Raw genomic sequence first — 14,211 nt, forward strand, 5'->3', positions numbered from 1 at the left:
CGCTTGAATACTTTCACTAACGTTTAATGCAAAAACGTTTTTATTATCCATCGAACGTATTAATGTATCGATCTCCGCTTTCGCGAACGCGTTAACTTTCTCGTATATGCACTCGAATTGCAACGAATTAACCGTCTTTGAACGATCATACGTTACGTGAATAGATATGCAAATTGCTTTACGTCGGCAATTACCGTTGCTCGCGCTTACGCTTTTTTTTATTCGCGCCAACGTCCTAAGGTAAACGAGTTTAACAATAATAATGTTAGATGAATAGCCTCTCCTCGAGTCGCAGAAATACCGCGGCTTTTCGAGATTAATCAGTCCGCGAAATAAATAGTTGAAATTTATAGATCTCCGTTTCTTAACAAAGTCGAGTTTACCATTAATTTGCGCGATGAGCGATACTAACGCGCGTTTCCCCGCGATAAACATCGACGTACACACATGCAGATCGTTAATGAAATTTATTCATTAACCGACCTAATCTCGCAAACGGTTTCTCATGTGCACGCGCTGTTAAATTTTCACCCGGAAACGAGATCCCGCGCTTTTGTGAGAGCCTTTTCGCCGATTCGGGGATGCGTTATTAATTCACGCAACCGATCCGGCCTCGGTCGAACATGTACTTTCCATTGTTCGTCGTCACGCGGCTCGGTTCCGTGGGTAGTCTCGCGCCAGGCCGGAAACCGAGAGACGGAAAACCGGCACGGCACGGCACCCGCACGGTTCAGGTGCGAAGAAGGAGAAATCGGCGGAGAGAGAACGCGAGAAGGCTTTTCTCTCCATTGTTCTCTCTCTTCCCTCGTCTCTCCTGCATCTCAGCCGTGCCGATTCGCACGCCGATCACGTTTACTCCCGCGATCGAACGATAGCGCTTGTTTCTCCTATTGTACTTAACTATTTTTGTAAAAAAAGTATCAAATATATGACGAATCTTAGGATCAGTTTCACCATCTCTGGCTGTGGCTTAACTCAATCAGCCGATTAAATTTAAGAATTGCCGACTATTAAACTAATTTTTACTCACATCTTATTATACATTAGCAGCTGTTAAGTGAGTGTGGAATATTGTTATTGCATATAATATTAAATAAGTATGTAAAATTGCATATAATATTAAATAAGTATGTAAAATTTATTAAAAGTATTATTAAATATATTAATATTGACGTCTTGTTGGCAATTCTGATGACAAATTTAATCGGTCGATTAAGTTAACCGGAGATGGTGAATCTGACCCTTAATGAACAAAATTTGAAATTTGTGTAATTAAACAAATTTTTATACATATTTATATCGTGACGTATTGTATACGTAAGATGTGTGTATTAGAATATGATCATTTGGATGCGAAATAAAGATTTTTGAGCTTCTTTCATGGGGATACGAAGGCAATCTTCCCCTTCACGATTTTTCGTTAAAAATCCGCGGATTCTTTCTCGATCGAGAAATGCTAGATCTTGTCTAGGAAGCTTTCCTAGACATCTTTCTTTCGGTTACGTGTATACACAGAGAAAAATGTATACAGTATTGAAGTAAATATTATTTATGTGAAGTATATCATAAGTTTGTGTATCCGCAAATATATCACAAATTCACCACAAGTATTAAATTTAATTGAATACATTCTGAATACATTCTTTTAGTAAGTGCAGATTTTTTGGTCAAGAATATTAAATTAAAACAAAAATTTGATTTGCTTACTACTTCCATTCAAGAATATATTTTTTGTTGAAGAAAATTATTACTTAAAAAAAGAACAAATTCACCACAAGTATTAAATTTAATTTAATTGAATACATTCTGAATACATTCTTTTAGTAAGTGCAGATTTTTTGGTCAAGAATATTAAATTAAAACAAAAATTTGATTTGCTTACTACATCCATTTAAGAATATATTTTTTGTTGAAGAAAATTATTACTTAAAAAAAGAAAAATAAACTGAGTAATCGCTTTTCTTGGCAGTAGAATGATATTTTTCTCTGTGTTGTTTCTACTATTGTTTCTCCTTTCACGATTTCTCGTTGAGAAAATCTGCAGACTCTCCTGAGAAATGCTAGATCCCATCTAGGAAGCGCCTTTCTTTCGATTACATGTATAGATAAAAAAGTTTAGGACTCTTCCCTCTTCGACTTTAGCTTCGATACTTGCGATCTTACAAAATGCCGCCTTGCGCTCTTTTTTATCGCGAGATGACACGCAAAAGTTTATCGCGAAATCTTATCAGCAAATCGATTTAATTAAATACGACGTCATTTCAGTGGAGAAAGAAAAGAAGCAAAAATTGAGATTGCATCCTTGTCAGAGAATCATCACGATAATCATCATGATAATCTTATCGTATTAACTTATCCGTTTTTTTAACAATTTTTATTTCTTGGTAAGATCTGATATCACAGTGACACAGTGTCTTATAAATCATCGGTGTTATTCTCTTTTTAATAACAAATTCGCTAATTTTGAATTAATTTTTAGTGAAAATATCAAGGCACTCAAATTATAAATCTCGATTATCAAATTAAATTTTGTAGAATTAAAAATTAGAGAAATTACATTCTTCAATTAATTTCGAGTGAAATTTCAATTATAATTTTAAATCGAGACTTATGGTAAAAAAAAATGGAAACTGTCAAAAATAATAATCATCTCCTACATTTTTACTGATAAAATGGAATCCGGAGCAACTTACAATTAGCCAGAGAATCTACTATTAAAGAGACATTGATTTGTGAAAAAACAATCTATATTTATAGAAATGTGTTCGATAAAAAATTCGCACAATCGATTTATCGAAAGTTTATATTAATGTTATTCTCTGATTCGATGAGTCACATTGCTGATTCGTGTTTCAAACGAAATCACGTAGCGAAAGAGATCGCTTCGCTTTGATAGCTTCGCATGATCGGCGTTCTATTGCCAATTCCGCAGGAATCGTTCCTCCTGATAACGATGCTTCAATCTGACGCGGAGTCCCAGTCGCACCGCTGAATCAAACAATTCATATATACAGGGTGCGCCCCGAACGAAAGTGATCGATAGTAAATAGGAACGTTTCTCCTCGCCGACGTGAATCGATTCGTCTTCAACGAAACGGAGGGGAAGTATTATCGCGGGGTCGTTGCTACGTTACTTCACTTTGAAACCGCGCCAGGAAAGCGAAAACACTCGACACAGACGATCCGTCCGTCTCTGTCGTGGCCTATCTGCAACTTACAAAGACGAAATCGAATTAAACACACGTAATACACTCTCCCGTTCTTCCCGCCTCTGCCGTTAAGACACCCTGTATATCGGGAGAAACCCCGGGCCGCGCATCCGCAAGATCAGCAGCCCCTCGGCTGATGCGTCGGCGACGTCGCGGCGCCGGCGCAGACGACCGGATCGATCCCGCTTTCCTCGCCTACGACGGATAAGCCGGGGGAGCGAGCGAGACGGAAGAGGCGCGGGAGGAGCAGCGGGGGCGACGACGACGACGACGACGACAAACAGCGACGACGTCGGTGCGCCGTCGCGCGTTTCCGCGCCGTCGAAAGACCGTCGCGTACCATCCTTACGATGTGACGGACCACGAAGAGAGAGATTCCTTGGCCATCGTCTCGCGCGGATCTCCTCGAGAAGAACGCACGCTCTTCGCGCCGGTAAACAGTTACGTATTCGCGACATGACGACGCGAGCTGGAAACCCCATCGTGGGCGGCCGTCAATCCCCGTGAGAGAGAGATCGATCCGACGACCGGCCGTGTGACATTGGCCCGGACTGTCATGGAGTACCGGTGCGGCAGCACGAGATGCGAGGACGACTCGCTGGAGAACGAGAAAGGCATTGCGGTAAGGGATGCGGGGACACGAGAGCTTTGCTCCTTCCCTCCGGATTCCTCTCTTCTACGGAAAGGAGTCGGAGAATCTCGGAGTTGTATCTGTGAAAAATTTCCATGGAATTGTACCATTAATGTTATCGAGTTGACATTTATCAAGTGGCTGAATCAGGTCCTTCCATTTGCAAATTTTACATCGAGATCTTTGTGGATTTTCATTTCCGGAATTGAAAATATTCTCCGTCCAATGTCCATTCATGATGCAATACATTTCTCCGTCATTCTTATATAATCAAACTTGATATAATTGTGCTTAACTATCTTTATAAAAAGGTATCAAATTTATGGATCTTAATGACTAGTGAACAAAACTAGGGAAGGTTGGATAATTAAAAAAATTGTATACGTATTTATATCGTGACGTATTGCAAGAGGTGTGTATTAGAATATGACGGATATTTGAATGCAAAGTAAATATCGAGATTGCCGAGGCTCTTTCACGGGGACGCGAAGGCAATCTCAGATTTGTCGGGTTGTCGTCGAGTAGTTACTCTATTTCTGGAGTCCGAATGAGGTTGGCCGTTCTCGGGCGACCCGAAACGGAAACGGCACACTCGGACTCGGCGAGTTGTCGCGTCGTGCAAACAGCAGATCGAAGTTGGCGTCGCTTTTCCATCAACCGACCCGACAGTCGTAGGCAATGTGGTGCTCGCGTGTACGTTGCTCTGGACAAAGAGTTTTGTCCGTAGGATGCGCTATCGACTCCGCGCCGACATATAACCCCGAGTATGCATCTGTGTACGAATATCGATTAATATCGCTGCAGACGGCAACCACGTAGCAAGTTCGTCCAACAAGCCCTTAAGCCGCACGAACGCGCGGCACCGACGTATCAACGTTTTGCGATAACGCCAGGTGAATGCCGGGAGAGAAGATACGACGAAGAAACACGACATTGCGCTTGGATTAAGCAATTAATTATATTCATCTTATGTAATCGATAATACAACGTTTAGACTAATTATTAACTCAATTATATCGATCTCCTTCCGCGAATGTAATTCGCGGCTGATGATGCGTGACTAGCGCTACTCATAATCTTATCCACCTTACATCTTGGTCCGAAGTATTTTTTTTTATCGTGACAATTGTAAAAACGTGATGGAAATTAAGATTATTTTATATTTAAGAAAAGTGATCTCGAGTTGAAAATTTTCTCTCACTTTTCTCCTATAATTTTTAATTTAATTTACTATGATTCTTTAAACAATCAGATTATTTTTGAAAATATTTAATTTATTGCGTGCTCCATTTCTTTCACTCTTTTGACGTGGACATCGCGTCTAACGTCTGGAAAAATTTTTCAGGGCGACCTACGGGGCTCTTCGAAGCGCGGCACATCACACACACGCGGCACCGCAATGTCTTTCGGCTTCCGGCGAAGGCCCACTAGCGGGATTCCGATGCCGATAACGAACTACTCCACCAGCACCGTCACCGAGAAGAGCCTGCTGCATCCACGATCGAAGTCAGCCGGCCCGGAACAGAATCGTAGACGGGCGATGGACGACGACAACAGCAATGCGATCCATAACTCGTCGTCTGGTCGGTCGACGCCGCGATTGGCGCCACCGAAGAAGGACTCGAACGGAACCGGTGTCAGAACCAACCGTTTCGGGTATCGGCAGCCTCAGAGGTTCACGAACAAGGTCGGTGATATTTGTAGCAGCCACAATATCAGTCATTACAATCAGGAGAAGCTGCAGCAACATCAGCAGCAGCAACAGTATTATCAACAACAGCAGCCGGAGAATTATTTTGTCAAACAACAACAGCCGAATAGGGTTGCGCAAGTGCAGCAACATTTGTGCAATACAACGGCGCCGTCGAAGCCTCGATCGTCGCCATCGAATAACGTGGCTTACGGCAGCAGCAATAATACGATGATGCAGTACGCGGACGCCAACAAACGAGTCTCAGGCATTCCTGAACCCATTAGTAGGTATACTCTGCATACCAGTCACTTGCCGCTTCCGCAGTTCGCCGTGCGAGTAAGCGATTCCAATTCCAAGATCGCTAAGACAGCAGCGAATCAAAGCAGAAAGATATCCACGTCGAAGGGTTCGTCCAGTTCAAAGGAGGGCTCGGTGACCGAAGATTCGGGTGTCAGCAGCCAGCCGGCTGGCCCAGAAGACGACAGAATTAGGTCGATGGATTATATGGATGAAGGTTCTCTGAGGAGACGCGGCATCGGCAGACCGAGAAATTTGCGTATGGTGGTAAACGGCAAGAGCTTCGACGTGAGAGACGTTCGAGACGACGATAGCACGGTCACAGAGATTTCCGTGATCCCGTTGCCCAAGTCGTTCGCGACCGCCGCGGCCAATTTAAATACCGGCTTTGTACGAGAGCGGGCTACGCAGTACCAACGGATCGTAAACAAGGACAACAGATACACTGATTCGACCGCGTCGATGTCCACCACATCTTCAGAAGGATACGAGGAAGGTTGCCTTAGCGAGGAAAAGGTTTTCAAGGACCGTTCGCGTACAGAGAAAATCCCATCCATAAAATCAGACTTTAGTCCGCCGAGTTCGGACGATCCCGAGTACGGTCATGGTGAGGCCATGGCAGACGAGTATTCATTGAGCTCCAGCGACGAATGCCAGCGTTCGAACTCCATCATCGTTCAGCACGCGCAGACGATCACCGCCGCTACGAAGAGCAGTACGGCCTCGAAGAATGCTCTGCGTTCGGTACTGCTCACTATTGAAGATCCGGCGTTTGCTGCTGCCGCCGCTACCACAACTACTTTGATAGACGATGAGACCTCGCCGGTCGACAGTCTATTCGATAGTCCCACCGCCAGTATCACTCAGTCGGATGGAAAGCCCTCGAAGAGAGACGAGGAACACGCGCTGGAACGTTCGGACAACACTCTCGAGGATGATAGTCCCGGCACGCCGACGAACGCCTCCAACTCGCTCAGCCTGTCCGAGGGTAGAGAGTTCTTCGACGATGAGATTGCAGATCAGCCGGGATTGATCTTCGATGACAGCAACTCGAGGGCTAGAATCGAAACGCAGTCCGCCATGGGGAATCAAGTAATCACCGAGAATAGCCACACTTTAATCGAGACGAGCTCTAAGACAGGTTAGTACGGATTACGATATTTTTGGAATCGTTTTCTTCAAATGTACATTGTATATCAGGAAGATTTTATTGAATCTAACTCTCAATCTAATAATTTTAATAAACTTAAAGTAACAATGCACATATAAAAATAATAAATAAAATTGTATGGTATAAATATAATAAATATATCACTTAAAGATAATAAATATATTTATCTAGAAATTTTTAATTGAGATGTATTTTGTTAAGTAATAATATATTTGTAATTTTTAATTTGTAGGTGGTGCGCACGTCAAAGGCATGATAAACAGTCCCCATCACGGACAGCGTTTGCATCGAACGGGAAGCGTAGATACTTTGTCTCCTTGCGAATCCATCGCCTCGGATGATTTAATGTTGGATTATGATGGCAGTGATGCGAGCTCTTACGAAGAACAACAGCGGTTAGCATTAAACAATATAAATTTTTTAAGCAAATTTTTATACATATAAATATATATTTTTTTACATACAAATAATAATTTATATATATATATATATATATATATATATATATATATAAACAATAATTTTATATAAATTTTGATTTTTCATTATGAAGAAAATATTGTTCTTTCCATCAATTAAATTCGCATAATTATTATTACTTTTCAGATTAAATTCCAATACTGCGTTGCACGATCTGGATGATGCCACTATAATTTCCGAATTGGAAGCTCAGGGCGAGGAAGTGATGAGGCAATGGAGCTCGTTGTTAAACACCGCTCATATGCAAGATGAAGCGAATTCCAATTCCGCCAACAACAATTCTGTCACCAACACAGCGGGCAACAATAACAATCAGACCGCCATCGAATCTGGGTGTGTATTTGTATTTTTTTAAATCTTTCCACGCTTGCATTGCTCGAAATACGCAACTCCATAATGCATGAAGCTTCTTTGGGAATGATAAACAAAATGTTATCACGATTAGAGTTATGTGTGACATTTTACTTGTTAATGATATGTAAATTATGCAAAGATATGTTTCTTTTCTCCGAAGAAGATGTAGGAGAATATAATACAACTTTCCGTGAGTATTATTTTTTTTATGTGTAGTTGAAGTCCGGCAAGGTATAATTGTTAGATCTCTCTTTTCATATCTTTTGTTTTCTGCACATCATTTAATTGTCTTAATTGCACAATCACTTTATTTTTTTGGATTTTGAATGTTTACATATACACTTGCATCAATCATTTTGTATGCTTTGCTAGATGCAACATATCGATTGCATTAATTTTACAACACAATTTGAGTTAACTTTGATGTGTTTGTAGTAGAATTTTCAAACTGGAAACAATGTAGTACAATGTAAAAGATAGAAACTGTAGCAGGCTTTTATCTAGAGACGATAAGTTGCGTAGGAAGATTGAAAGAGTATCTGATCAATGTTGTGATAGTTAGTGGAAGTGCATATCATGTGAAGAAAAGAAGATAAAGAATGTGTCATCCAATTAATTAAATTAATGTGTATCTGCTGTTCTATTTATTACAATTATATAAGTCGTATTTGTAAACTTTGATTAGTATAATCTCTTTTTGGAATTTTTTGTACATCATTTCTCATGTACAAAAAATTCTACATAGATAAACTAAAATATTTCTTTGAAATATCTTGCCAATAAATTTTATCTTGGGAAAAATTGCATCTTTTGCACTTTTTCCGATCTTGCAATATTATGAAAACTTTATATTATCCTTTAATCTTATATATTTTTATATTAATCTTTCTTTCGCGCGCTTCGTATATAATTCCATAAATTTCTATCTTTTATATAATTATCTTTTCATTCGATTGAATGAAGCTTGGCGACAGCATCTGTGGAGAGGAAGAGTGTTGTAATATCTCTTGATTCTTTATATCTTACATCATTAGTTGTTATTAATAGATATGATGATTTATGATAATTTTAATCGTGACACGATATTGAATTGCAATGAGGGATCGTAAAAGTTGGTCATTGCAGAATGTTACGCATATTTGTAAAATTCTTCTCTTGGTATTTTAATATCGGAAAGTAATATCTCTTCTTGTATCGGGAGCACGAAGCAGCTTAGAGATATCGAATCGTACTATTGTAATAATAATTGCCTGTTGCGAGTCGTGTAAATTTCGAGCTCGTCATGGCCACAAGCGCATAACAGCCTACTCTCTTTCGCGGCGTTAACTCTTTTTTTTTTTTACTCTCTCGGTGAACGAGAAAGAGCAAAACATCTCCAAGTTTATCTATTAAATCTGTCCTCTCTTGTATCTCCGCTGTTCATCTGCAATCCTCGTCCGACTTTAATCGACTTAAATCCTTGAAGCCTTTAATCGAGCTTTTGTGAATCTTCGTCATTATTTATTTTGTCAACCGTTTTTCCTTCCGTTTTTCATTAAAAAGCGATCAATACATGTGATAGATAGATAAAAAAACGCAAATGTTAGAAGAGATTTAATCGAGATTACGATAAATTGAGTGCTGATAATGCGTGATATTTTGATGTAAAGATCAACCTACTAAAAATGGGAATGTTTCTCTTCTCACGAAAATATTACAAAAAAATCTCGGTAACAAATCACTCTACTCTCTTGTGTCCGACTACATCTGTCTTTTTTGTCAGAAACTTTTCACGTTCAAGTCGTACGCGATAGTATCTTCTCCCTCCCTTGCTTGTACAAAATTAAACAAAATAAACATACCCGCATCCGTCACAGGAGACGCCACAATTCAGCGACAGTATTCTGTGTTCTAGCGCGCTAATAAAACGGGTGAAGCAATTGCAAATCCCCGATGAGGACTCCGCGGGTGGAGACTACTACCAGCTGACATACCCTAACTAGCGAGCGGGGTCCGCCGATCCTCCCTCGAATGTCGACTAAGCAAAATCGATAACTGCAAGCCGATTACAGTAATAATAACATACGGACGCAGGCTTAACTCGTGAGTGATCGCGCGTAAAAAAAAAAAAATCGGAAAAGCTGATCACGTTAAAATGAAATGGTGGATGCAGCGTCATCAAGCTTTTACAATGAACAAAAAAAATATTATCAATCAGAAGATAAAGAGAGAAAATGATTTTCTTTATCGAAGCGCAATCACTCACGAGATAAACGGACAGACGTTGCCAGGAGCGTGAAAGAGAAGCGGACGTGATTGGGAGAATCCGAGCGATAACACGCGATGTCGCTAAATTAAAAAATTTAGCAATTAATCGTGATTTTATGCTGACCTGTGTCACTTTTGTTTAGGCTATGATTAAATGATAAAGGAAAAAGGGAGTGACGTATCGTCAAATATTATTTTCAATACGTAGTACAATTTCGAAATTTAGTCAGAATAATTTACAGTGAAAGTATATACTTTTTACATAATTTCTATAAAACAGGTATCACGCGATTGTTGTTATTTTATAATGTAAGAAATTTTTCTTACGTAATTCCTAGTTCCTAGATAATTTTGTACATTAACGTCAACTTGTGTAGATATAATTCTTTTAATTCCTTAACAGATTTCGTGTATAATTATCATTCGTTTCGAGGCTTGTGCTGTTACGTATCCTTCTTGCGTGCGTTCTCGGAGTATTGATTTTTTTTGTTCCTAAGGAATAATATATAATAACCAGTTATATACGTCCCATCCTACTCCAACTTCTTAAGCCCGACTTGGATAGGAAATCTGCTACCTCAAAGGGTACTAGTCCTCCAACCTATTCCCCGCGAAAGTTCATTGTCTCGTTAATTTACTCGTCTTTCTTTGATCTAAGGAAAAATATGGCTTTACACATGACTTATAAGAGTCAGGCAACTTTCGAGATTACACAATGCGTCTTTATTATAGTCGCAGAAAATAATAATTCTCAAGTATAGTCGAAGTGTAGCTGAAAGAAGAATAGTACGCGAGTAAAGAGTAACCCACCCCGAGACTCACGGTCGGTTCGCCTTGTCCTGGTAAATAGCGCTACTCTAAAGGACGATTCGCCTTGATGACTTCCTAGCACAGCGTACCAGTACAGAGCGGTGGGGATGAAACGTGTAGTAGCGAGGGTGATAGAGATTATTTTTCCAATTTCGTATTTTTCCAAGACGGTAGTCGAAAGCCGAATCCTTCCAAAAATTGTCGTCCTATTGTCGCAAACACCGGTCCAAACTAGTTTCGATGCAACCTTCTTGTAGTAGATGCCGCCTAGTCATCCCGACGATCGTCGCTTTCAACATTAATATAATCGCATTCGTACTATCTAAAATAACGTAGATGTTAGCGCGCGAAGGGTAATCACTTCACGTTATCAAATATTAATTAATTAATCGTATACTCTCGTGGCATTATAAAAAATTAGTCAGGTGTAGACACGTAGCTTCGTAGAAGAGACGAGCGATCTCTCTTTCTCTGTGTGCGGTGACGAATAATTCAATTCGACGTCACTCTTCCTTCCAAGATCATTATAGAAGATGCGACTACAAATCGATATACGCTTGCTATCAATATAAAAATATATAAATGTGCATTCCATTAGTTATCTAATTTTTAATTATTTCAATCATTCGGAGCGGCTGACTTTATGTTTAGTTTGTAAAATTATTTAAATTATTGCGTCGTTATGTTGCAGTAAAGCGCATATTCTTTTTAACCTCTCGTAGCCTCGTGCTTATCCTCGTTATTATGACTGCATCCACGAAACATTTTTCCGCGTTATCGTTCATTTCCTGCCTATGAGATATTTTTACCGTTATCTTACATCCAATTTCTAGCACGAGCAACCACGAAATACGATCATCCCGTTGTACATCGTAAGCACAGTTTATATATGTAATCTCTCTTTGCATCTAAAGCCTCGTTTTTCCACAAGTAAGACCTATTACAGAATGCTTGTTCGAAGGCCCTTCTTATTTAAGCTTTACACTTGAGATATTGCGGAAGTAAAACTTATATATATATATATATTTTTTTTTTATTTTTCGAAGAATATATAAGCTCAGAGTTCAGGGAATGTCAGGAAGCAATATAGCTTGAAGAGCGTTAGTTCTGTGATTATATACACAGCAAAAAAAAATGTTAATTATAACATTTTTCACACGTTCTAAAAAGTCCGCTCTAAATTTTAAGTTAAAATAACTCATTCGTCGTATGTTACTTATTGACAAACTGAAAATGTTAAATAATTGACACAATACTTTACATTTATTTTTGTGACTTTAAGTATAATGTAAAAATAACATACAAATTAATTAAAAATTACATGAAAAAATAGTTACAATAATTCGTAAGAAATGTTGAGGACATTAACATATAATAGTAGTTATTTTAAATTATTATACTTAAATTATTTATAATAGAAACATTTGCTTTTAGTAAATTTGATTATTTTCATATGTCAAAGTTCAAGATTATTTGAAGATTTATTTTAACTTTTCTTAGAATGTTAAACTGACTTTGAGACATGTGGATTGTTTAAAATGATTATGTTAAAAATACTCAAAATAATATTCCATTTCTAAGAGACATATACAAAGTATTAAGTTATGAAGTTGACATAAATGTAACACATGAAAACGTTATAAAAATAATAACATATAGGTTGTATGTTAATTTTACATTAAAGTACTAATTAAAACGTGATAAACAACAGAAAATTTTAACATATGGACGCACAATTTTTTACTGTGTATGCATCCTTAAACCAAATATATGCGGAAAGTAGCAATAATGACACATGTTAACGCAACACGTATCTAGCATAGTACAAGAAACATATTCCAGACTTTATAATATAATAGCTCATTGAATTTAATCCTTCTTCTCGCGTCGAGTTCAATTTCTTCTGTCTTTGCTCTTTGATTTGATTCCATTGATTTGATTGAATTCCAATTTTTTCTTTGTTATCCTTATCAACACTTGTTATTATAAAAAATTAGTGCAATCCATCGAGTGATATTACACCAGATATCTTAATATCAAGAAAAAAAATGTTTTTCTTTTATCGCAAACTATGAAACCGCGTTAGAATTGATTCAGCGATATTATCAGCCGTCGAATTCAACATTTTCACGGCACTCGTATACGCAAGTATTTATATCCAGGTGTATGTACTCGTTGTACTATCCATAAGTTGTAAGAACGAGCGAGAGAGAGAGAGAGAAAGAGGCGTTGTGGTGCCGGCTATAATTCTAGAACACGACGTTATGAAGCATGATTGTATATCATATTGCTGTCTTCCTCATATGCGTGCTACTGTATAAGTATACGATCCTCCATTGCATTATTAAAACACACTTCCTCTCGTTCGCAGAACCACTTGTTCTTATTTATACATCTCCATCGACGCGATAAACGCTTATAATATTGTATAATAATCGGTCCAGAGTTTAGAGATTTGGGTCGCGAGAGAGGATCGGACCTCCTCTCTAATCTTGGCCATCAGATTTAAAGAGTCGCGGTTTAATCGTCGCGGCAAACCGGTTTCTCCGGACGATGTATGACGGACAACGAACGTCTCGTGATGTAACGAGACTCATCGAGTCGCGAAAATAATTGGAATCGATATTCACTCGAGGATGAACTGGAACGTTATGGCGTAAATATAGACATGTTCGTTTCTAGCTTTTCCACCTTCATGTCGATGACGGGAACCGATTCCGACGAAGACGATCGGTCCGAGCTGAACAGCGCGATTTCGTCGTCAATCAGAGCGTTACTAGTTAGCCGTGTTGATGTTTTTCCTCTCTCTTCCCTTGTCATTTCGTGCGTCGAATTTTCAATTCGGACAATCATTGATCGCGACTGTAAAAACGAGACGAATACGTATCGATTCGTGACGAGATTGTGCGAAAGAGAAATTGTCGATGAAAGGAATTTTTTTTTCCACTCGAATTGCTAGTATTTTGTTACTTTCTCTCTTTGTATCTTGATAGAATAATGTATGCATGATATTGATCGCTATTCGTTTTTATTGAAGAAAAAAATCAGACGAGCACGCAATTCTCATTTTTCATGATGCTCTCTCTCTCCAAGCGCTTGCCTTGGCGGAAACAACTTACTTGGGGCTATCTCCTTCGCGGTTTTATCGTGTAACGGTGAATTTTTTCGGTCTATTTACTAAACCTCTCGTAACGATAACTAGCTGTGGTCGGCGGCGGAAAATATTGCCGTCAATAATCTAAAAGAGCCTCTTACATCTTGCAAAATTCTGCTGTAAACGACACGCGCGCAAGAAAATTCATCTTTATTAACTTTACTG

General features: G+C 38.9%; 1 protein-coding gene across 10 annotated transcripts in view; it reads left to right on the forward strand.

The window, feature by feature from the left end:
- The window catches only part of LOC105253268 (homeobox protein prospero), a 29,829-nt gene that overhangs the window by 6,986 nt on the left and 8,632 nt on the right, over positions 1-14,211 (forward strand). For 9 of the 10 annotated variants that reach the window (XM_011261173.3, XM_025411030.1, XM_011261171.3 and 6 more), the window contains 3 exons: positions 5,186-6,971; positions 7,234-7,396; positions 7,608-7,814. In XM_011261173.3, the coding sequence (XP_011259475.2) occupies positions 5,186-6,971; positions 7,234-7,396; positions 7,608-7,814 (2,156 nt within the window). Of the gene's footprint in view, positions 1-3,462; positions 3,832-5,185; positions 6,972-7,233; positions 7,397-7,607; positions 7,815-14,211 lie in introns of those variants that run through there. The other variant, XM_011261176.3, reaches the window with a different exon arrangement.

Source organism: Camponotus floridanus, unplaced genomic scaffold (assembly GCF_003227725.1).
Source record: "Camponotus floridanus strain SB8 unplaced genomic scaffold, Cflo_v7.5 scaffold37, whole genome shotgun sequence".
Classification (NCBI taxonomy): domain Eukaryota; kingdom Metazoa; phylum Arthropoda; class Insecta; order Hymenoptera; family Formicidae; genus Camponotus; species Camponotus floridanus.